At 41.2% G+C, this 25,528-nt stretch overlaps 1 protein-coding gene across 1 annotated transcript in view; it reads left to right on the top strand.

The window, feature by feature from the left end:
* SNAP91 (synaptosome associated protein 91) overlaps window positions 1-25,528 on the top strand; it is a 64,020-nt gene continuing 38,492 nt past the window's right edge. The window contains exons 1-7 of the mRNA XM_069011243.1: window positions 1-56; window positions 700-859; window positions 18,941-19,083; window positions 20,136-20,211; window positions 22,037-22,139; window positions 23,747-23,840; window positions 25,007-25,118. Coding sequence (XP_068867344.1) covers window positions 730-859; window positions 18,941-19,083; window positions 20,136-20,211; window positions 22,037-22,139; window positions 23,747-23,840; window positions 25,007-25,118 — 658 coding nt within the window. The 5' untranslated portion in view covers window positions 1-56; window positions 700-729. The remainder of the gene's footprint in view (window positions 57-699; window positions 860-18,940; window positions 19,084-20,135; window positions 20,212-22,036; window positions 22,140-23,746; window positions 23,841-25,006; window positions 25,119-25,528) is intronic.

Genomic DNA, 25,528 nt, shown 5'->3' on the forward strand with positions numbered 1-25,528 from the left:
GCAGTGCCCTCCCCGGAGCGGCGGCAGGAGGACGGGAGGGAAGGACGCGCTGACAGGTCGGCCGCTGGCGCTCGGTCCATCCTGCTGTCCCCCCGCGCCGAGATGCTGCATGGCGCTGGGCGCCGCCGCCGCCGCATCCAGCGGCGCCCCGCTTCCCGGCGTGGGGGGGGGCGGGGGGGGGGTGTCTCTGTCGGGGCCGGGGGTGGCGGTGCGGGAGGCACCGGGAGGGCAGAACATGGCGCAACGGTGCCATAATCTCCCATCGGGGAGGCGGCGGCGCGGGCGCTGCAGCGGGGCCGGGGCGCGGCGGCGGCTCCTCCGCGGGTCGGCTCGTGGGGCGGGCGCTGCCGAGGCAGGTGCGGGAGGGCTGCCTTCCCCCCATCCCGGGGGCTCGCACCGTGGTTGTGTGCAGCCTCCTTCAGCTGCTGTCATTATTTCTCCTTCATGCGTTCCTTGCAACGCCTAAAATACCCTTCTTTCTGCCCCAGGCGGCTTCTAGCGAGGCAGAGGCTTACACAACGGGGCGGGGGGGCTGCGCCTCGGGAGGGGCCGGGCTGCCCGAGGGACCATTGTGCGTGTGGCGGGGCTGTGCGAGTGCCCGTGTGCGTGTGCCCCTGCCTGTGCGCGTCCCTGCCGTGCCTCCCCCCGGCCACAAACCCGGCATCTCCCCCTCCCCTCCCGTGTCTTTCGCCCCTGCAGAGCAGGCAGCAGCCAGCACGCCGTTCGAAGATGTCGGGTCAGACGCTGACAGATCGCATCGCAGCTGCTCAGTACAGCGTTACGGGATCGGCCGTAGCCAGAGCCGTCTGCAAAGCCACCACGCATGAAGTGATGGGGCCCAAGAAAAAGCACCTGGACTGTGAGCATCCCTTTTTGTTTCCCCAGCGAAGGCCCGGGGCTGAGGAGCCTGCCCGCAGGGCACTTTAGTGGGCCTTTGAGCCGGCTGGCTGTCACGCTTGCTCTAATCCAGCTTGCAGAGCGTAAGGGTGATGGGAAATCTCCAGGAGAGGATGAGTTATTATTGCATTTCTTCTCTTATTGCATAATACTGCTCTTTCGGCCATTTTTTTTTTCTCATGACCTCTTGCCTTTTATCCAGGAAGACAGTGGAAAGAGCACCTTATGCAGCAGGGGCTTGAGAAGAGGGGAGGGAATTGGACGCAGGGAAAAATGGACGCACACTTGTCACTGCCTACTTCTGTCAGGATTAAGCTAGGATGAGATATACATAAATGATATTCCCAGAGCTGGCCAAGCACCAGTGGGGCTTGAGTGGGGCCATCTCCACAACCTTCTGAAGAGGTTCAGATGATGGTGTGCTTAAATGGCAAGGCACTGGGATAACACCGTGCTGTAGATTGGGACAACCTTTGGAGAGTTTAAGGGCTGTTTCTGAGGTCCCAAATATCTGACAGCAACTTTGTGAGCTATCCACTAGTTTGCATCATGTTTTATTAAAGATGGCTGTTGGCTTTATCTCCAGATGTATTCTGGAGTGACATAAGCTAGTTAAGGCATGAAACAAGGTCGAGGCAAAACATTTATTGGAAAACAATGAGCTAGTCATGTTTTGTCCTGACAATTTCATTTCAACTGTCTGTCCCTGCTTGGAGACATCAAGTAGTAGAGTGGTGAAAGAATTTCATCATATGATATTAATTGGCCTTGTTTACCACTAGTATCTCTGTCGAGCATTGAAGTTGGCAGATCAACAGCAGGTGTTAATATCTAAAACTAAGTGGGTTTCCCGTGGTTTTTTTGGACATGGTAAGAAGTACTTTCAAGTGAAGATCAGCAGGTTTTATACCAGGCAGTCTCTTGGCTGCTGGCCATTACTAAATATTGCTGGTGCAGGTGTTTGTGAGTACAGTTCTGATGATGCAGTGTTTGTTAAAAGGAGGTAGCATTACTTCTGGAAAATAATTCCAGATTTCACTTTTAATGACTTCGTAGCTTACCCTCCAAGTGCCAAACAGTGGGCTGGTCTTTCAGTATATCTAGATACTCTTGCATGTATGTCCAAGAAATGCTGATGTAAGCAGCATTGACTGAAGACTCACTGGAGTCTAAACTGTTGTTTAAATAGGTAATTGGTCATGATATCATGTATTCTGTCATGTTTTCTTGTATATTTTAGAAAGTCATCTTGGTTATTGATGTCTGTCCTATGTTGTGTGGTAGCTGTCAACACTCTTTAATCTGTAGGCTCTGTCTGGACTGTCCTAAACAGACCATATCTGTTACTACAAGCTTTAGCTTAAAAAAAGCATAGCTCTTGTATTTAAAAGCATGCTGTGACTCTGTGTTTCTGTGTGTACGTACATATATATAAATAAAAGTACTATCTGGAATAGGCAGGATTAAAGTGAGGTAGAAGTAATCTACTGGTGTTATATTAAGGACTGTAAAGGGTCTGTGTTTGGATATTGGTGCTAATATTACTACTTGAGAAAGTGGTTGTAGTGGAGACAGAAGCCAGTAGAATTCCACACAATTTCATACCTACCTGCATGTCACACATACAAGAGGAAAAAAAGTTATAATTTCCTGGGAAGACATATGCCTGCTCATTTTTCTTTCTATTTTACAAGCTGTAAATAACAGTTCAGAGTTTAACTGGCTGGGTGCATTTCAAGTTGGATAAGTAGCATTTGAAGATGTGAAGGATGAAAGGTAAAAACTTCCCAGTGCCTTACAGTAAGTTTTATGTCAATGTATGAAGGATTTAGATGATTAAAAATTCAGGTTCATCACAGAGAGTGATGGTTGGAGTGATACTTCATGAAGAGCTCTAATTCTGGTATTAATGTTGGGATTCTGTGTCCTTAGGGAACTCCATAATTTTATTTAGTGTCTTAGTGGCCAGGTATCAAGTCACACAACCTCTCTTCCACTGCCCTACTTAACAACTTGTAAATGAAATTGAGAGATCAACTATTTCACATGGGTTAAGTAGTCCTGTAAGGATAGGACACAATGATGCCTGTCCTCGTACGTTTCTGCAGAAGATACTAATTCCAGAGGGCTATAGGCAGATAATAGGTGACAAGGTGATATGTAAGGTGACTTAGGTGGTATGTAAGGAAGGGAGAAAAGAACAGAATTAATGTCTTCAGTGTAGAAAAGCTGAGCTGCTAAGTGTTTACTTTTGTGTGGTTTTCTGTACTTGCTGTAGATTTCAAATACAGACTGTAATATAGATGCTGCTGTCCTTTGGCGTGGGCTCTGGGTGCTGGACAGGCTTGTCTTGTAAAGAAGTACTAAAGTATCATTTGGTTGCTATCATGTGCTTATTAACAGGATTTACCGTTTGCTTGAACTCCAGATCTCCTACTAGTGAATTTGCAGCAACTGCTGGAAGTAGTGCCAGATGGCATTAAATGAGCTTCTCAAGTCCCTGTGGGGGAAAAAGGAATGTAAAGCTAGGATGCTCTGATGGTTTGGGACGGTTGAGCTCTGACCATTTTGGACTTATAAAACTGTTGGCATCCAAAAGTTGTCTTAAAATCACCACAATGATATGGATTCTTATCCCTCAGCTAACCAATGTTTGTTAGCTAAATTATTATTCCTGTGAAGAAGTGGGGAATTAAGAACTTTATTTTGATGCAGTGAGAAGGGCCGTTGCAGAGTGGGTGAATGAGGCATATGGGCTACATTAAGGATATATAAACTTATAATTCAAGTGGGAAGGCAATCCTTGTGCACAGCATAGGAGTTTGATTCTTAGAATTGTTCTGAAAGATGTGTTAAGGCTTCACCAAGGGTTTAATTGTGTGGAACAAGACTGCTTCCAGCCTCAAATGGGAATGACTCTGATGGTATCAAGAGGGAGATGCTTTTGGAGAAGGGAAATAACATGACTTCTAAATGTGAAAACACATGATAGATGAGGGGAAAGTAGTTGATCTCAACTCAGCTCTTTTTATAGGATGTCACTCAGAAACAGACCTTCAAGTTTTCATTTAGGGAAGTGAATTGAAAACTAGTGAGGTTGTTGCATCTGCAGGTGGTTGTAACAAGTTCCTGTTTGTGAAAATGATAAAAATGGCTGGGATTTTCCTTGACTTATTTTGCTGAGTGAATTGCTTTGCAGCAGGAGGAAGTTCTGCAGTGTGTATTCTGAGAAGACCACATGTGTCTCCTGACTTCTTCAAGATAATTCTCATAAGGTTGAAGACCCTCCCAGAAGCCTGATCAAGAGCTGGGAGATGTTTGTGAAAAGTGGAAGCAAAGCAGATGAAGATCAGGATTTGATTTTCTGTGGCTGTGGAGATGACCTGTGTATCTGCTGTAATTTATTTTTATCCCAAGTTTAGTTCTGCATATTTGCATGTACCTGGCAAGGAGAGGCTCTAAAAAGAAGTTTATGGTTTAATTCATGGTGGTAACTGAACTTGCAGGGTGGTGTCAGTATTTTGCTTATACAGACACTTCTTTCCTGCAGTGTTCTACCTTTCTTCTGCAATCTCTACGGCTGACCTAAGAAGTTTGGGTCACTGTGGTCTTCAGTGGTGAAATAGAAGTGTCTGTTGACCAAAAGCAGTGCATCAAACTTTTTTGCCTAGGCTCGTAAAGATGAAGTTGCTAGGTCCCACAGGTTAGCCTTAGAAACCTCTATCTTATTCCTGAGGAATATCTGTCTCTGTTTTTGGGAAAGGTGGGGGTCACTGGAATTGCCTTGAGTCCCTAGACTTCAGTGTCTGTTGACTCGGTGGGTTAAAGGGTAAGGTTGACTAGGATGTGTATATTTCAGAAGTAGTTTGCTGTTGAAGTGATTTGGGGAGTGTTCCAAGTGTGTTGGCACTTGTGGCCCTTTCCCAGCGGGAGGAGTGCAGATGTACTGCATTGCTCTGCAGTCCAGGTGACACTCGGTCTTTATGGCTGGGGGAGAATCGTCAGGAAGTTGCCAAGCACGGAGTCCCTGCACACAATGGGCTTAATCCTTCACACTTTACTAATGCAACTGCTTTAATGTCTCACTGTATCTTGTACTGCAGTAATTTGTCACAGTTTCTATGTGTGAGAAAACTGACTTTGTTTAAATGTTACCATTGAAGATCAGCTGGAATACTCTGTCTTGGCTTTTGTTGTCATAGCTGGTGTGGATGTTTTAGTGTGAGCTCCTCTGTCACCCCAATGAATTGCTCTCACACCTGAAAAGAAAAAAATCCAAGCAAGCAGTTATTTTCTTTAATTCTTTATTGGATGTTGGATTAGCCCATTTATTGCGTGTAAGGACTCATCATCAATTTTTATGTTGAATGGCTGTTTCTGTGGGCTTCTACCATGTCCTTTCCCAAAAGGGTATTGAAGACACACTTCATTTGGAGGCATGTAGATCTCTGAATAGGAGTAGAAATGTCTGTCATGGGTAAGGGGAGGTAATAAGAAGGCTTTTTAGATTAGTTGTTCTTGAGTATTTAAGTGGCATTAACTTTCAATTCTCCCCCCAGCCTCATACTGTTTTTAAGGCATGTGTAATTCCAAGAGAAGACTGCCCTTTTAATCAAGCTAAGACTTAGCTAATTTTTCAAAATATGCTTGAATCTGAGTAGAAGTTCGAATTCATGTTAAGATCCAGATGTTGAAATATGGGCAGGATCACTTGATCCTGTGGATCTCAACTGTTCTGTGTGCAAATTGTCATATGGTGCAATGCCTAAGGAAAGGAAGAGGGAAGATGAGGGAGCAGAAAAGTGAGTAGGCACTGTAATGTTAAACTTTTTTCATCTAAGCAGTGTAACTTGATAAAGATTGACTAGTCCTGAGGGCACGTATTCTTAGTCTTTTTCAATAGTAAGCAAGATCTTTCTTTTAAACATGCTTTGTCAAGGTCATGGATGACAAATTCTGGGACAAGTCAGGTCTTTCTGTTGTATTGACTTCCATTGTAGACCTTGATGGAGTAGCTATTTATGAGATGGTCAGGATCCCAGTGACCAGAGACTTTTATTTAGTAGTTGAGTGTGTTTCATAATAATCTCATAGTGTCGCTCTCATAGATCTGAGGTGGCAGCAGTTGAACATCTTTTAAATGACAATAGCAAAAATCTGCAGATCTCTGTGTTTTGATTTCATCTATGTCTCTGATTTCCAAGCCTCACTCTTAAACCTTGTATCTTCTGTGCATGCCATACATGGGCCTGTCACTCTAGTGAGGAATTCTGTGAAGTCTCCAGGAAAATGCTCAGTAAGTGTGGTCAGCCCATGCTTCTCTGTCTCTGCCATGTGAAGGATCCCCTGAAGTGCTTGAAAGTAGATGACAGATAACTTTGAAGGGCATAAAGCATTTTGAAGGCTACTCATTTTCTCTGCTCCTTGCTGGATTGAGAAATTGGTAGCCAAAGAGGAGAATTTCCTGCTTCACAGTTCCCACTTTTGAAGAAATGTTAGTATAGTAGACGCACACTGCTTCTAATATTTTTCTACTGCTGCTCAAGATTCTTGAGACTCCTTTGCTCTTCCTGCCCTGCTTACCTTCCCCAGTGCTGGGTGTCTGTGACAAGTTGTTGGCTGCAGGGCTGGCCTGTGTGAGAAGAGACCAGGACCTGCTCTGTGCCAGACACAGCCAGCTCCACGTGGATCTGCTGCAATACCCAGCTAAGCCCATCCACCAAGTTTGTGGCATCACAAGGACAACAAACCCAAAAAAAAGCAGAAAATACTTGACAGACAGAGGAAGTGTGAAAAGGAAATGGCAAAGGGAACACCAAGGTTAGAGGCAGAGCAGGAGGTACAGGATGCACTCCATGGTGCTGAAGCAGATGTCCTCTGAAACCTCTGGAAGAGACCCCTGTTGTCAGAAGTCACAGCTCCAGCATTTCCCAGTGCTACCAAAACCTTTCCTTGTACATTGAGTTCACTCCCTGTCACCGAAGAAAATAAAGGGACAGACCTTCCTCAGTCAGCTGTGGACATACAGTATTGCTGAAGGAACTGGCTCCAGTATTTCTGAGGATGGGGAAAAATTGGGGCTGGAGTGATGATTATATCCCTTCCCTCAGCCTTACTGTAGCCTAAAGGTGAGTCCAAACAGTACCAAACAGTATCCTTAAGTTACCATGCCCTGTTCCTTTTTTGGAGCACAGATCAGGATGCCAGTAAGGGTGGAAAAGCACAATTTCTATTGTGTGCCTAGGGTAAATACAGGGGTCTCACCAGTGAGTGATAAACCTTGAATCTCCATGCTTCAACACATGGCATGCAGATTAGGAATAGCATCCTGCCTGGTTTGGAGAGAGGGGTTTCAAATACCATAAAAACTAAACAGCAAGGAGTAAAGCAAGGCAGGAAAGAAATCAAGGTCTGAATCTCAGGGCAGGACATATAAAGGAAAGGATGGGTCACCTGGCACAGGACTGAACCCTGAACTCAGACTAAATAAGATGATAGAAGAAGCCTTCTTAGTAGCCTTGCAGACAGTGATCTGTAGCGCAGGGTTTGCAGCAGTACTTCTGTTCCTCTGAGTCAGCAGTACCAGCAAGATTGCAGTGTGAAGCCTCACTGGTAAGCTGATATTAGAGTGTCCCACCCCATCAGATTCAGCATGGATGCTTGATTTTCCTTCTGTCCAAAATTTTGCTTGGATGAGAGCTGGTGGCTTAAATTAACCTGAATTAACCAGATGTTGGCAATTGCTGAAGGCAATTGGAATACTTGGCACAGGCTAGCTTGTCACTTTGCAGAGTATGGCTAGGTCTGCTTTTTCTGGAATCTTGCAAACCATATGCTAGACCCCTAAAACACTTTCTAATGCTTTTAATTTTGCTATTTTGATCGTGTTTACTTCAGAGCTGGCTAATAATACTCAAAATCAATGCAAAACATGTTTTGCTTGTGCTCATAAAGTCTTCTCTTTAGATTATGAAACACATTTACTGAAGCAGTTGAGAGCTGTAGTTCAGTAAGAGAAGGAATATACTATACTATCCATCTGTACTAGCATCACAAGTGATATTGGACATCAGCCTTGAAATGAATGTAGGTGGAATACTAGAACAGCATTTTCTAGGCTGCTGGCAAATGGGGCATTCACTGGGCATCTGAGGCTCACGGCTTAGTTGTAGGCACAGGAAATGACAGTGCACAATATTACTGCTTCCCTCTGGACCAGCCACGTCTAAATGCCCTCCTGTTTCTCTTTTCTGCCCAGGATAATGTGATGTCATGCTTTGTTGTAGATTATATCTCTATCTTAATTAGTTTAATGAAAGGGATTGGATGCTGAAAGGTCCTGATGTTATGCTAATGTTGCGTGTTTATGTAATTTTTACTCTGGCCATCTGAGCTGAGGCAGCATGTCAGTCAGTTGCCTTTCCTAGAGTCTATTTCTTCTAGCTATTGATAAAACTCAAATGTGTTATGATGGTTTTTGTAGAGGGGATTTTGTGAGTATATAGACATGATCATGCTTGAAGACCACCAAACGTTGCCACCCATGTGTACTGAGAACTGCAGGTTGCTGACAGCACATGTCTGCTTGGGTGTGACTTGTGGCAATCAACTCCTTTTGGTCATAAGCCAATATGCAAAATTGCCACCAGTGAAAAGCAAATTGGCAGGAACTCCTGTGTTGCAATTGGACCACAGAGTTCTAACAAAACAGTTAAGCCATGTGCTTTGACAAGGTTGCTTTACTGACTCAGAGAAGGAATGAAAAAGAAAACAATGTTCTTTTCTCATTGTTTCTAAGTGTTTAGGAGACTAGGTTATGGCTGAGATGCAAAACACTGGTAAGGGTAGATTGGAGAGTTTGGTGTCTACTTGAGCTAAGATTGTTGTACCATACAAATAAAGGACCAAAGGACACATCTTTGCAAGAAAGTGTCTTAAACCTTTCTGTCCTAAGAAGGGATACAAAGCTGTGGCTTGACTACTGACAGTACAGTACATCACTTCAAACTGACTCTTGGCTTGGCACGAGCGCTGATGACACGATGGCAGCAGGTGCTTCCATAGCAGATGGTCAGGGGTTAGCCTGCAGAGCCTGGCAGGCTCCTGGTGCCTCTGGCATAGTTTTGTTATATATCTTAAATCACTCTGATAGTTTACAGAATGTTCTGAAATGGTCGTCCACAGAAGTGAGAGAAAGACATGACTGCTCAAAGCAGGAATAAAACATGCTGACTTGTCGCCCACCTTGTTTAAATGTATGCAAGTTGACAAGTTTAGAGGAAGGTCCTCAGAAGAAGGCAATGATCAGTGATCCTGCCACAGTGCAGGACAGCACTAGGAGGGTGCACATCTTAAGCATTATTGAAGAGCCGACGTAGATGCACTTCAGTGTGAGTTCAAACTGTTTTTAACGGGGCTCTTCCTTTCACTTCTTCCTCCAGGGAGTGTAGGACTTGTGTGAAAGGGACAAGCCAGCTGGTCTGTTTCCTGCCTCTGAAGGCTGCTGTTTCTCATTACATATAGGTCAAATATAGATGAAAACGTTAACCTGTCATTGCATCAGTCCTTTAGCAACCCTGAAGTTTTCAAATCCAACCTTTTCAAATGGAGACTTGGGTTTGGATCCTGTTGCATGACTCTGGAATCCAAAGTATGTTTATTGTGCCTGTAGCTCTTAATTTAAGTTTTACAGCTTCATCTAAATGTATTTATAGGAAAATGTACATTATGTTAAGGGACAGCAAGCCAGAAGGAACTCAGCATATTTAGTGTGCCAGTGTTTAGAAAACATTTACATTTTATCATGACTTGTGTTTTGTTGTGAGAAAGTGAAACAATGATATTTTCATATGTGAGCCTTGCCTGTGACTGTCTGATCTGATCTTTCATTCTATGAAATGACTATGAAAGACTCTACATTAGAGTTTTTCTGGTTTTGCTAAGTTTAAACTTCAGATGGCTTTTTTGTTTGTGAATGGCAAGAGTGTTAACAGGCAGGGTTTGCTGTGTTTGTAATAGGTGAGTTTAAAGAGCTGCTTCTTGTCAATCTGAAAGCTGGAAATTGCTCAGACAGTATTATGAGAAACTACCTTTCAAGTATCATGCTCTGTGTCATGCTTAGGAATTAAATTGGCACTTCTGAGTATTCCAGTCTAGAGATCTAACTAGGCAAAAAGCTTCACTGCCTGGGTGTGAGCCTGTGTGATGGATTCCAACTTCCTCACTCATCAGTAGCTTGATAGGAGACTTCTACTGCCAGTGGCAAATGCATCATCCAGAGGCATTGGTAACTTCAAACTGTTGATAGCTACTTAGTACTGTCAGGTTTTTTTAAATGTTAGTAGTCCTCACTCTATCTTCTATCTCTCAGGTGGATGCTCCGTTGAATTTAGCAGATTTTGGGGTTTTTTGCAACATCAGGAAATCTGCAGTATGTGAAAGGCTGCTGGCTCATGTTGAAGAGCCAAGTCTATTGGAAGTAGAATTTAGTTTTTTCAGAGTTTTTGAGACTTAAACTCACCTGTGTGGCAGACGCAAAGGATTATTGTTTAGCTGATGTAGTACAAGGGAATGGACATCAAGGAATTGCACGGTTTCATATTTTACCTTTTTATTCTTAACTATGAAGGATCAGTCATTTTGTTAAAAAGACTGTTTTAAGGCACAACATTCACATATGAAGCAGCCATCTGGTTTTAGGAACTCTTCTGCTTCATGGTAGATACCATGGATACAAGACAATGGATTGAAATGATAGCAACCGTGTTAGAAAGTACTTGCTTCTCAGTTGGAGCTGCTTCAGTGTGCTTCCAGGAGGTCACACTGTTGCACTGGCTTGTGCAGAGGTTTGCATGACTCTTGGTTTCTTTTTCCTACAGGTATGTTCATGTTTTCAACAGGGCTGCCTGCATGGTTGTGGGCATTTTCATTCCTGGTGAAGAATTTCAGGTTGTGTCATTATGTGGCATCCACTGATGAACAAACTGAGAACTCTAACAATAATCCTGCTGAGGGAGTAGGAAAAGCATGGACCATGGTCTGGGTATTGAGTAAGATGTGTCATCTTCTGAGGCTGCCTACCCAACTGATCTCTTTCTAGCATAAAGTCTGTAGCTAATTACCATGGCACTGGAGTTGCTTGCGCATTGTCTCATCCCCACCCAATTTTTTTTTGTTTTGTTAATGTATTCCCAACATGTACCAGCTAAGTATTGGAGCTGGAACATCAGGCTTCTTGCAATATATTTTCAGTCTCGTTCAGCTTTTTAGTGGATTACAAATTGCTGTTCTGGGCAGAGTTGATAGGCTAGTGATAGTTTCACTTCTACAAGTTTATTAAAAACAAATGGTCTTCTGAGGAAAGGAGATAATTTGGGTGTAGAATTCTTCTCAGATTCCAGCATGGCAACTGAAAGAGCTCTGCCACCGTGCCTCAGCTGATTATCACTTTCTGACAGATATGCTTGGAGTGTAAGATCAGCCCAGCGTGTAAAGGCTGATTAGAAAATGCCATAGTGCAGAGATTACAGTAAATGGCCCAGTGCAACTGAGGCAAACATGAAATCCTTGTGTTTCTGGTGTAGCTGTACTCTCTGCTAAAAGGTGAAGTTGATCCTGTTACTGCTATTCCAGCAAGCACCCAAGTGACAAGAGTTATGAGTTGATGCAACCAACAGGTAATGTTAGGGGTTGGTCACTTTCATGGAAGGATAATCACAGGCCACAGCTGGAATCCTGGTATCAGGTTGTGGATGTCCCTAATGTCAGTAGGCAATTGACAGTAGCCATTTAAGTAGATTTTATTGACTGTTATCCTTCTAAGCAATAATCTTGTGACTCTACAATGCCTTTAAAATTGCTCTGTTGTTTGCAGCAAGAGCTAGGATGCAAGAGAACTGTCACTTTAATGCTTGCATGGAGGGAGAGAACAATTCCCTTAGAGGAAATTGAATAAATGCTTTGAAGGCTTGGCAGAAGATTGGCTGGTGGTTGCAGTTTCGTCTCCAAATTAATGTGTATTTTGGTTAAGGCTTCCAGGTTTGAAGCGTTGAAGGAAATGTCTTGTAGAATGAGGTCTGAGATTTGCCATGCAGGATAAATGTTCCTTTTCATGCAAAGTTATTGGTCAAAAGCTATTTGTAATGTTAGCACGGTTTTTCCATGTCTCTTCTCCCCCTAGAGTTTGGCATCTAAGATGCCATATTACAATAGGATAGGAAATAGCATTTCTCCAAGACAATTGCTATTATATTTTAACTTTATAACCTTTGGTTGGTGTCCACCAAATGGAATTTTGCATATCCTAAACTGTTAAGGGCTATGCAAAAAAGGTAGTGCAATGATGATTTGTGGTTCAGCTCTTACTTCCAGTAAATCAATAAAATAGAGAAGTGGCACATTTAGCTCCAGAATTACTTGGTGTTTCATATCAACTTAAGCAGAAATGCTTAATTCTTGTTTTTGAGCAGAAAAATGGCATGTTTCTGTTGAGCTAGTTGTGGAGCAGGATTTGTGTGGAAGGAGGATTGGAAGTGGGTTCTGTGGGTGAGAGGAAAAGATCATTAAAGCTGTGATTTCGCATCTTTCCTCCACTTTTCTGAACTTGTATTATTGCCTGAGACAGATTCTTTGGTATTCAAAGTGAGTGAGTTCTGTACAAACGAGGTTCAAGATTGAGCTTCTTATGACTTTGGACAGGGAAAAGTTTCCATGCTTGATAGCTAATACTTTTCCTACAGTGAAGATGCTTAAAAAAGCTGTGATAGCTGTAGTTGGGAAGAAAGCAGGCAGAATTTTTGGACCATGGGGCTTCTTCCCCTTTGTTCAGTGTTCTGGCTTCATATGTGTGAGGTTAAAAAGGTGCTTTCCAAGCATGTTTATAGTAGAAAGTTTGTGTAGCCTATCTGCTGTTACTCCAGATATGTAATTCCTGAGTAAAAATGAAACTTCTATTCTTCTGACTGGTTGGGTCATGGGTGTCAGCAAGGTCTCAGACTTTATTCATAAAATATATTAATCGCTAATTAATTAGCAGTCTTAAAGACTATACTTAAAACCTCTGTGACAGCTCCTTAAAACTGAGCTTCTGCAGGTGGCCTGAATGTCTCCTTTCAGTTGTACTACTCTCCTTGTAAGCATTAAAGGTTGTGTGCGCTGTTCTTCCCCAGAATCAGTGGAGCTCTGAGTTCTGGGAACTTCTTTTCTATGTAAAAATATTCATAGTTCGTGAAACTTGAAGGAATTGCTTAAAGCAAGATGTATATTTTTAATCACGCTTTGCCCCCATTATTAGGTACTTAGAGAGACAGCTGCTGTGGTTGTACCCTTTTAGATCCAGTAGAAGACCATCTGGTGATTGGCTGTTATTTCCTGTTTCCAAGAGAGCTGAACCTGAACCTCTTAGGAGGAAAAGCCATACATATAAATAATTAAGGACCAGAGGGAACACGAGTGCAGCATAACTGAGGTAACACTGCTAATGAGCTAGGGTGATTTTTGCAGGTGACTTAAAGCCAAATAACTTGCCTTGATGTGTTGGTTAAGGAGGGGTGCAAACCGTATGGAAGTATGTTGGAATAAAATCCAGCAATGTGTATGGGCAGTAGATTTTTCACTTTGTTTCAAAATAGGTATTTGATACTATAGGAGGTGGTGCAACATGTATTTAAAAAGGAGTAGTGAGATAGTAAGATGATTCTAAGGCTAATTAAAGTCTCAGGCAGAGAAATTGGAGGATGCTTCAAGAGAAATTTGCTAGTACTCAGTCATTTACCCTGTCTGCAGACCCTTCATGTGATTGATAGGTTCTGCAAAGCACTTAATACTATGGGTAGTACATATGCCTGTGAGTAGGCAGAGAGGAAGAAATTGTATATAAAAACTTGGTGTGGGGTGCTGTTGTGTGGTTCCAAGATTGATTGTTGTGACCTCTCAAACTTCAGGATCTACCGCAAGTATTTGTCCTCACAAGAGTCTGAGATACATTTTGGAAGGAGATCTTTGAAGTAAGGCTGGAGAGAGGAAGTAGCAGTCCCCCCAGGGCTACAGCTGCATTATTGAGAGTCTATAGTACCTGGAGAGCACGTGCTCAGTGGAAGATTGTGTTTAGGTTTGTTGAGTTGGTGTAGGCATGGAGGCAATATCTAAAAGATACTGGACTTTGATAAAGGGTAGGCTTGCTGGCATCAAGGTGAGATACAGCAACCCTTGAGGCAGACTTTTGGGGAGGAAGGAGGAGACAGCATGGACTGCTGTTCTGCTTGGGGTGATTGTTACAAGCCAGATCAACATGTGTGTTTGTGTAGACAGGGCAAGCTGGAAGTGAAAAGAATAAATGATAAATTATATTCTCAGAAATGAATTCCGAACTCTTTTCCGTGGAATTGCCTGATAGTCAAAGCCAACAACATTCAAATTATCTAATGTTCTTATGAGCAATTGTTGTAGAAGCAGAAACTGGTAACTTTGTTCTGCTTTCCAGTACTGTTTTGTGGTCAGGTGTCTGTAGATATGGAAGTTCAGCTCTTGCATTGTTTAGCACAATGCGGTAGTAGCTTCCTAATACAGTTCTGTCTTGCAGGGGAGGAACTGTACTCTTACTTGCCTATTTAACTTTCTTAGTTGATGCTTGAAAACTCTTACTCTGAGCTACTTCTTTCTGTTCTTGGCTAGCCTGAATTTGGAACAATCCTGCATTTCCTTTTAATTGGGTTCAAGGCATTATTTAAGTACTTAAAAGTGAGAAAAAAACATCCTGAAGACTATTTGTAGCATTTGAGTAATAGCTAGGAAGGTCTGTAAGGGGGTTACTGTTGGAGAGATTTGGCAAAGTTTGGGAACTGAATGTATGACACAGCTCAGATGCTGAGGCAGCTTGTGTGTTAATTCAGTCTGGAATGACAGCTGCTCTTAAGCTGGCACTGATATTCCTCTGAACAGGGAGGTCTTGTGTGCTGCTGCTGTTTCTCTGCATACTGAAATGTAAATTGTGAATAATTAATCATGAACTGGAAATCCCAGGTCTGCTTATTAAAGAGTTGGGGGGCGGGGGGGAAGGCTGAAACAAACCAGGAAAAATCCCTGCCTAGATCCAGAATACAATCTGGAAAGGTAGAGGACTAAGAGAGATTATACAATACTTTAAACAATCTCTCTCATTAAGAAAACAAAAGAACTAGAAACTATTTTTTAATGAGACTGAAAGAGTCTGGAATTCTGAAACCTTTGAAACGTTCTTACTGTTCCCTTTTTTCACCTTATGAGCTTAATAAACACTAAGCTAGTCCCATCTTTTAGTGGGCTCTTCAATATGCCATGAAGAGAGAGCTAAGGTCTCTTAACTTACTTCAGTCTGCCTCACTGAAGCCTCTCCCATTCTTCCTCTGTTAGGCAGGTTTGTCTTTTTATTAATGGAGGTGTTAATTAGGGAAGAGAGGTAAACCTAGAGTATGATTAAATTTCAGTTGTCTTAAGTCTGGGTGTAAAAATTGGCCTGTCCAAGAGCTTAAAGATTGTTGTTTAGATTTAAGTTATGGTGTCAGAGAATTGACAACCATTTATTTCTTCTATGTGCATTGATTTTCCATCTCAAAGCTTAACTAGAAAAAGTATATCAAAGTAAAATTATAATTAAAAAATGTATCTTTAATTGAAAAAGTCCTTAAAATAGCAACTATGAAAATGTGAGGAGAGGGAATAGGAGAAATCATGTGTTGGGATTTGGCAATTGTAATTTAGTCCCACAGTAAACAAATGGATTCAAATAAAGCATATATAGGTCTTCATTCTCCAATCACTTCTGTGAAAGTTGTGATAAAAGCACTTGCTGCTACTGCAGTACAATTCCTGATTTCTTACTGTGCTTGGAATTGGTATTTGAGCTCGGTGTCTGGGTTTGGGAATTAGGTGCAGTAGCAGAAACTGCTTCAGGAAGGTACCTTTAATCCTTGTTTGCCCTACTTGTGTGTGCCCCAAATTGAATCAATTTTGCAAGATTGCTTCATATGGCTTCTGTTGAGTTGTTCTTCATCTATTACTTCTTAATATTCCTTATTTTGTATTAACAAATGTACCTGTGACTTCCTTGTAAGACTAAGCTTTATTGTCTCTTTTTAAACTGTCCAACCCATAAATGTCTGAATCTGTGTGTTTTGAAGATGTAGTTTCTAGATTTTTTTCCTGTATATGCTTTCTTTTTCCTTGTGTCTGTTCTTCCTTACCATGTTAAAGTAAAATTAATTTTTCCGACTCTTATTTTAAAATTTAGCTTAGCCACCGAACTCTGCTGCTCAGTTTGTTAAGGTTAGCTGTGCTGGTGCTTCACTCCAGATGCTGATGGTTGCTGGTTAAGCTGAGATGCTGTGGTATTGGGGAAAGAAATCCAGGAAACTTGGATACCTTATCTTTGTGGTGTGACTAAACGGGAAACAGTTCTGCAAGAATTATCCCCCCACCCCCAATCTTCTTTTTCTGGCCTCAGATGACAAGTGACATCTTCATGCATGGTTTAATTCTTTTCTGTGCACTGAAAGTAGTGGATTTAATTTTAATCATGCCTCTCTATTTTGTACACTATAATTACTCATGTCCTAAAACATTCAGGGCTGCAGACTGAGATGCTGTACCCTCCAGTGTTTTGGAGAGGAGACAGGAATGACTGAGTGACTTCAGAAGCAGTGCTATGGCATCATACAGCAGTGCCTTGTTGCCTCCATTGCCAAAATTTCTGTGGGTGAATTCCTCTGAGGTTTCATTATCTAAAGTGCATCGATGGAATACACAATTTATAGTGTCCAGCTTTCGCAGAAATCTACATACTGAAGCCCAAGACAGAAAGCTTACAAATTTGATGCATTTCCTTATATTAATAAGACAAATGCTGTCACTTGCAGTAAAATCTCTGAGCAGGGTAAACAGTGAGCAAGCCACTTGTGACTTGCTTCTAGGTTTTTACAGACCACTGTCTTCTGTAATGCATTAATCAGCAGCACGGAGTAAAAGATCATTGGCCTGTTTGTACAACAAGCTCAAGGAGAATTCTTAGAGCTCTGTGATCTTGAATTGTTGTCATTCAATAGCATGGCTTTACTGCTAGCAGAACTGCCTCCTTCAAGGGTAGTATTGCTGAGGTTATAGTAATGAACACATTTCAGAAGGTGTTTTGCAAAAAACTCAAACCCAACATCCATAACCAAGACAACAAAATGCCATGACAACAAACATCTTCAATTCAAACTTAGCAAAAAGATCATAAAATTTTTGTCTCCTGTCTCATCCCAGAAAATCATTCCCCTGGCCTAAAACTGAAGGCAACTTGCAGCTTTTATGCCCATGCAATAGACAATTTTATGTGCAAGCAAGCACTGTGTTTTTCCCAAGCTTGTGACTCTGAGCTAGAGATTTCTTAGATCTTAAGTAAGTCTGTGTAATAGACGGAAAAAACCCATAAAGATTACGTGCCAGGATTTTAAAAAACACCCAAACCAACCAAACAAAACCTGAACTTTTGAATGCTTCTGCTGCAGCAGTGTGGGTTCTTTTACACACCAGGTGGGTCTCCGTATCTGATGTGACTGATTGATCTGTTTAGACAGACTTGTCCTCTGGGCTTCTCCTGTCCTGCAAAGGCAGAATCAGTAGTTTAATGTTGAGCCTTGACTTTCCACTCTTGGCAGCATTAATGCTCTCCATTGCATGGGATTATGTAGGGGAGGGGAAGGAAGTCTGCAAAGTGGTGACCCTGCTGTCCTAGTGGATTGAACTCGTCCTGTAGACTCACATAGTTTAGGTGTGCAGGGATCAGTCACAAAATACCCTGTCTGCTTTTGAGGTAGAATATCTGTCATCACTGAATGACTTGAATAGTTGGAGGAAAATTTCTAGTCTGGGGGTGGGGAAGAAATCATTAGCAATGATTCCTCTGAAGAAAAGTAAAAGACGAGTATTTTCATTTCAGATAATGCTTAGTCTAGTAGTTAAACTTTTAAATTTTTCCTGCTTAGGCCTTCAAACTTTAAGCCTCGGCCCTACAATTAGATCTGTGTTTGGTGCTCTTGGTGTTGCATAAAGTTGTCTCCTGAAGTCTTCCTAGGGCTGTATGTGGCATCACACAGGTTTTGGTCATGCAGTTGCAGTATGCAGTTTCCAGCTGTGTCTCAAAAATAGGTGATAGCTTGTAGAAGGTAATTGCTGGCTGCCTAACTGGAGTCGGTAGATGACAGGTGATGTAGTAAATCACAGATCCTATCAGTAGATGTGGGGTATAGAGGATAGTGGAAAGCTTACTGCCCTACTGTTTATGATTTAACTGCTTACCTTAATTTCATGCACTCTTCTGTGCAAGTCTACATCTTCTTAATGTCCAGGACACCAAGCTGTATGTTACTGTTCCCTAAGACAGACTAATGCCTTATTTCTTCTATGTAAGGTGCAGTTGCTTCAGTATAAACTAATGTCATTCCTGGTGTTCTTTCTCACTGTTGAAGAGGTCTAAATGCATGCCTGAATGCACTCTTCTGCTTTCTGGGTCTGTGGAAACTCTAGGAGGTGTGCTGGAGCTTGCTGATTAAAACAACCTCTGGGATGACTAGAGTATCTGTTTCTGGAGATACCTCTTTTTGCTGATGTGACTGGGTTCAGTGTGCTTGACATGTTACCTGTAAGTGAAGAATTCAGTTGTAGTTACTCCTCTAACCCAGAGGTAATGAACTGTGACAATTAACTTAAAAACCTGCAAACAGTAAAGTCATATGATGTTGTGCACCCTAACTTCATCTGGGATAAAGATGGAGAAACGTTTGGTCATAGCTTGGGACAGAATTGTTGGATGAAAGAATTAGACCACTGTTGCTGTCAGCATGTACTAATATAATTTCAGTTTGGGTTTTTTTGGTTTTGTTTCTTTTCTTTAAATGTGGAATGTAAGCACTGAACTTCCTATTGTCACAACCATGGCCTGCAGCCTGGTGGGCTGAGAACTGGTCCATGCTGCAAACTTTCTGTCATATTTTTAGCACCTAATGCCTTCCTTTTCTCTCTCCTACAGACTTGATCCAAGCAACTAATGAAACAAATGTGAATATCCCTCAGATGGCTGATACGCTTTTTGAGCGAGCAACGAACAGTAGCTGGGTGGTCGTATTCAAAGCCTTAGTCACCACACATCATCTAATGGTCCATGGCAATGAGGTATGTGTTAACAGCTCTCACAAGGCCACATTGGCACTGAACACACTCCAAGCCAAAAGTGTTAGTAGTGCAGAGGCATCTTGTCTGAAGCAGTAAGGACCTGAGAACAAAGGGCAAGAATGATTCTTGATGAAGGGAAAACTTACCTTCAGCAACAGAGTTGGACTGGTTTTCTGTCTCTCCATTTATAAAACCATAACATAAGACCAAGACACAGCTTGTGCCAGGATGCTGACAATTTATGCACTGAATGTGAGAACAGAGCTAAACAGGATTAAACACTACCTGTGATTTTTTGACTAAGGTCAAAGTTGATGTTCTGGCACGTGTATACTGCCATCCAAATAGTTGTTTTTTCTGCATAAATGTTAAAATCTTTCTAGAGCTGTAAATTCAACTTTAGCCTTTTGGATCAAGTTCTCCTTATCCTTGCTTTTCATTGACCTGAATGGGCACATATGTTTGCATAAAAAGAGACAGCATGTTTAAAGAATTTCAGTATGACTGTGAAACAATTCCTCCCTGCTGTATATAAAGTGTTTTCATGCAATGAACTAATCACAGTGTAAGTTTTTACTCCTATTTTTCCATTCCAAGTTTTGGTCAACATTCTTATCTGATTTCTCTGTTTCAGGCTGTTAGTCCCTGTATTTGATGGGGGGCCTTGCTTGTTATTAAAACAGGCCCTCAGCTTGGCTGAAACAGAGGGCTGATGGATTGAGAAGTCTGGGACTAGCCTGGATATGTGCTTTGTAAGCAGATAAATTTTTGCTCCCTCAAATCCCTGAGCATTAAACATTTCTATTACTCCTTTTGCGATGTATTTTGTATTTTGCACATAATCTATTTTTTATATATGCAGTAGAACATTTACTAGAGATTCTGACTGAAAGTAGTTAATCTGAATGGACAAAAAAAAGTTTTGAGGAAGGTATTGCAGGCTAAGACAAAAATCAGTGATTTCATGTTGTATGCTGAAAGTAATCATGCTTCTAGAAGGTACAAAACCTTCAGATGCAGCATGTGATAAGAAAAATGACTTTGTGTTGCAGAGATTTATTCAGTACCTGGCATCTAGAAACACATTGTTCAATCTCAGCAATTTTCTGGACAAAAGTGGATCTCATGGTAAGCCTACTTATGTCTGTAATCTCAACAAGATTTTAAATAAGATACTATTGTTAATTTGCTCCTTTGTTATTAAGATGTAAATAATATTAAAATGTGCTACTGAAGACTTTTTATAAGTACTTAATAAATACAGGAGCACAAGTGAACTGCTGAACGAATTCAGAACAATATTTCTCATCTCCTGCAATATTTTTACTCAAAAGGTGAAACTGTACAAATCCTTCAAGTGCTGGTTGAAATCTGGGCTGAGTCAGCTATCTCTTTAACTCTTATGGGTGTTAAAAGTTGGAATGGATAATTTTCCATTTAGTTCTTAGTTTTACTCAGTCTTAAATAGTGATTCAGTTGCTTGGGCACACTGTGCTTTTTAGGCATTATCTATAACTGCTTAGTGGTAGGGCTGTTGGCACCAGAAGAACTGGTTGGTTTTGATTTGATTTGAGTCATGAATTTAGAAAGGTCTAGGCAGAAATTAAGGACATCTTCCCTCTGAATCTTACAAAGCCTGCTTTTCTACTTTTCACACTGGAATTATTAGTGAATTTTCCTGTGCCTCCAATTAACAGAGGAAAAGCTTGTTTCATGGAAGCTCTACCAGAAAAGAGGGAAAATATAATTCTTCAGCTGTCAGAGAATATTTGTAGATTGTATGCATACTACAGGAATGCTACAATAATGGGAAAATTCAAAGCAATGCCACATTACTTCATCTCTTGATGTAGACATGTGATGCCAAAAAAACTTTAGCATCTTTTAGACATGGTAACAGGGCAGGAACAAAGCTAAACAAGTACTAAGAGTGTGTTCATCTAAGCAAAACATGATATATGTGTGTGTGTGTATATATATATATATATGCGCTCAAAGATACTGGTGTTTGGCAGCAATTAATTCAGTTTAATTCATGCATTTGTGTTCTTCACTACTTTCTTTAAACTTGAATTGCCATTTCATAGATAATACATGGTATGTCATAGATAATGAGGCATCAGATTTGGTAGTGTTTTGCTTGAGTTGGCAGGGATACTTAATGGTGAGAGATATTAAGGGAGAATATAGTCAGTGACTGAATTGAGGGGTGTGGATTTTTAGAAAGGTAACAAAAAGGGACCTGAATCGAAGAAGATGAGTTGCCTTCTGCAGACATCTCTGTGGCTTAGAGGAAGAAACTTTGCTAGATAAGCTGTAAAACTAACTGCTCAGATATCATAGGCTTAAAGGGCACTGAAGTTTGAGGTGCCTTGTACGGTATTATGTGCCTGGAGGATTTCTGATTTAACAGTTCAAGGAAGGCACTAGTCTCTGTGGATTCCATCATAATTTCTTTGTTCTGGTAAACCTAGTCAGGGGAATTTTGAAGGTCCATGTAAGAGTCAGAGTGACTAATATACATAAAATATAAAGTGTTTAAGTTGAACTTGAGCTTTATCTTGGAAGTCCAAGAACTGTACCAGTTCAGTATAAACTTTTTGCTAAATTGGTATTTTTCCCTGTTAATAGAGGGGTAACTTTTTTGCCATCAAGTAATGTTACCCCATAACTGTGTAGGGACCTCTAGCAGGTTTCCCCAGGAACCATGCCACTGGTGCATTGCATGAACCTGTTGGAAGTAGAGGACAGTGGTAGATTGTTTTGGTGAACCACTACTGGTTTTTCTTCAGAAGCTGAAAGATGTCTTGTGCTGCCTGTTCTGTATGTGAAGCTGCATAGTGTAACAGAAATCACATAATCTTGGGGTCTGGCAGCTGTGTATTATCATTTACTAAAGAACTTCCAAAAAAGCATGACAATTAAATGTAAAATGCGTAACTGTTTTTTGCAGGTTATGACATGTCCACCTTTATAAGGCGTTATAGTAGATACTTGAATGAAAAAGCATTTTCCTACAGACAAATGGCATTTGACTTTGCAAGAGTGAAGAAAGGGTAAGCGAAGTTTAGATACGTAAATTAATAGGGTTGCCTGACCCAGGAAAATCTTATTTGTGGCATTACACTTAATTTTAGTTTCTCAGTGACTTTGTTGTTATATGCTTTGTGTAGCTACAATGAAAAACCTGATTTTTGAAGTACTTGTAATTGGTTAAAAATTGCCAAAAGAGGATAGGAAATACTGGGTAGTAAGGCAAATATGGAAGACTAAAGTAGGTGCCTTGCCGAACTGGGAGCTTTTAGTGCTAGCTTTTAATCTGACCCTAATTAAATTTTGCAGCAGTGAGGCTGTGTTTAGGATTTGGAGAAGGAAACACTCTAAAACTATGTTTAGGATGTTTCATTACTCTCCAGACACTTTCCCTAAGAAAGGTGGCTGATTGCAAACAAAGCCTGAAGTGAACACCTGAAGTTCTTAGCAGGCAACAGAGCAAACAGTTACAAACTGAATGAAATAACATTTCAAACTGCTTGTTTTATTTCCCACACGAACTGTGTTAAAAAAAAAAAAAAAAAAAAAAAAAAAAAGGTTAACCCAGCCCAGAGTAGTATGTTGGTATTTATGAGAACATTTTTCTGGTCTCTGACTCTGCTAGCTGGGACTTTAAGGGCTCTAGATTGTCTCTTGAAGCACAGATGACACAGCAAGTGGCTTAACACCCACTGAAGGTGCAGCTTAATTGACTGCATATTAAAGATGCTTCTGCTAATCATGAGTTGTATACAGGATCCTTCTGGCAGTTCTGGTGTGTTCTGCAGCTCGGGATTCTGACCTGTTGATGCAGGCATCACTACCAGGCTGCTCTCTCCTGCTTCTCAAACAGCCAGAAAGTGTAAGGCCTACTGTGGCAGCTTTGCTGTGTAGGTGGATGCCATTCCCTTAGTGGGGACCATATGAGTTTGCTCTTGCACACTTGATGTTAAATTAAGGTAAGTTTGGGCTGCTGGGGATCCTGCTGTTCCTGCCTTTCTGTAAATTCCTGGAAAGGCTTTCTATGCCTGTTATTTCTGGTGCTCAGAACAAGGTGCTGCCTCAGAGTATAGCATAAAATAAGTAAGAGTATGCATTTCCTGTCTGCATATGTATACCTGCCTGCAGCCAGAACAGGGCAATACATAGCCATGGTTTTGCAGGTTTGTCATAATCAGAGATAAAATTGACCATGCTTGAAGACTGCTATGAGACTATGGATGACTCTTAAGAAATGCTACACATCCATGGACGTGTCAGCAATGAGTTTTCATTAGTTACTCATAACAAACTTTGTGCACAAAGTGTATCAGTGTAAGTACTTCTGTGGTAGTATTTCTAGTTAGTAATTTAAGCTCCCAGTGTCATCTTTCCATAAAGAGATCAATCTCTTGTGTTCATCACTCTAACACAAAACCTTTCCTCACCTGCTGTCAGAAAGGGTGGCTGGATGAAGTATGTTTCATGCCAGCTCTCATGATGACATGAGAAGAAGGAGAATCAGACTGTGCTTTTGAAATGGTTTAAAATGAGTTATAGGTGCTTCAAGCATAAATTTTAGACAACAGATCAGTTTTGGGGAAGGGAGAGAGGAAGCAGCATGGTTTCTAATCTGTATTCCCTCTTGCAGAGCGGAAGGTGTAATGAGAACAATGGCTCCTGAAAAGCTGCTGAAGAGTATGCCAATATTACAGGAACAAATTGATGCACTACTTGAATTTGATGTATGTATTGAAGCTGACCTAGCCTTAACACTGTTACTTATAAATGATTCATTATAATGAGCACATTTCACCTTGTAGGTAATGCTTTACTCATCATCCCTTATGGAGGGCCAAAAAAATCCCCTTTTCAGTGTCCCACTGAGGTATTGTGGCCAAGAATGAATGGCCCTTGCCCATATGTATAAAATATAAAGATTGCACTTTCGGTTTTGTAGATAGGGAACTTGGAGTTTCGTCTTCTGCATCAGTGAGGGGGAAGAAATGGACAAAACAAGGACACTGAACACTCTCTTTTCTGTCTTTAGCAACCATCTTCTTTTGGAGGGGGAGGGAAAAGCCCATTACAATACCACATGTACAATGTTTGACTTCCTCAAAATCTTCATCTTGTTTTCAGCTGCGAACTAAATTGGCTAAAGTTTCGTCTAGACTGTTCATATAAATAAGTGTGTGCAATATATTTATCATGTCATGAATGCTGATGGGATTGTTTATCTGACCTAAGGATAAAAACAGAAATCATTTGTTGTGGGAGGCACAGTGTAACATTTCAAAGAGGTTTTTGAAGGAATTGGTTCTTCTGTTGGTGGGCAGCAAGATACACTTTGAGATGGAAGGCAGAGCCTACTACAGCTCTCAGAGGAAAGGCTTAGAAGTACATCTCGCAATGTGCGTTCCATTCCTTAAATGGCATAGGAATTGTGATAGTGCTCTCAGAAGAGGAGATATTTTTAAGAAAAGAAAGACCTTTTAATAAATGAGCACATATTTTTTTCCCAAGTTGATGTGAGAAAGGATCTTGACATCATTAATCCAAATACATTATCTCATAGAATATTAAGTTTTTGTTAAGTTCTGCTGTAAACTGACATCTTTTGTCCATTTCATTAAAACCATTAATAGCATCTCTGCCTTCCTCTTCTTCGTGATAAGTGAAGGAGACAAGACTAAGATGTTGATGTGGGTACTCCTCTGCTGTAGAGGGTTGTTTTGCAGTGGTGAAGAAAGCAGTCCTTGATCTGCTAACCAAAGCTTTTGTTTAGTGTCTTAGCATGTAAACTTCAGTGCTTGGTTCTGTCTGTGACAGCACCAAATACCTGGTGTAAGCCATAATATTTGGTTGCATTTGATGCTTGTTTTGTAAATAACTGGTATTTTATTTGTAGGTTCATCCAAATGAACTGACAAATGGTGTCATAAATGCTGCATTCATGCTTCTGTTTAAAGATCTCATCAAACTTTTTGCTTGCTACAATGATGGGGTTATTAACTTACTAGGTAAGTAACCTGGCTTGTATCTCACATACCATAAGCGAGTGAAGAATCAGTTTCAGGTCTGCTTCAGCTTTTTTACTTAACTTCCATTAAAGCTACATTTGTCTTGACTGTTCTAGTCTGATTTTAGAGAAAATTTTAAGCTGTACCCTCTTACATTACTGTTCATCTGAGGCTGGATCATCACATGCCCTTAAAAGTGTGTAGATGCATTCTTTAAAGACACTGACCATCTCTGTGCTTAAAGAAGTGTACTGTGCTGTGTGAGCATGCATAGTATGTCCTGCAAGGTTAGACACTTTTGCATTTTTAAGATGCCCACATTCTTCTGTTACATATCACAGAATCAATTAGGTTTGAAAAGACCTTTGAGGTCATCGAGTCCAACTTGTGACCAAACACCACCTTATTAC

This window comes from Aphelocoma coerulescens, chromosome 3, assembly GCF_041296385.1.
Source record: "Aphelocoma coerulescens isolate FSJ_1873_10779 chromosome 3, UR_Acoe_1.0, whole genome shotgun sequence".
Taxonomy (NCBI): Eukaryota; Metazoa; Chordata; class Aves; order Passeriformes; family Corvidae; genus Aphelocoma; species Aphelocoma coerulescens.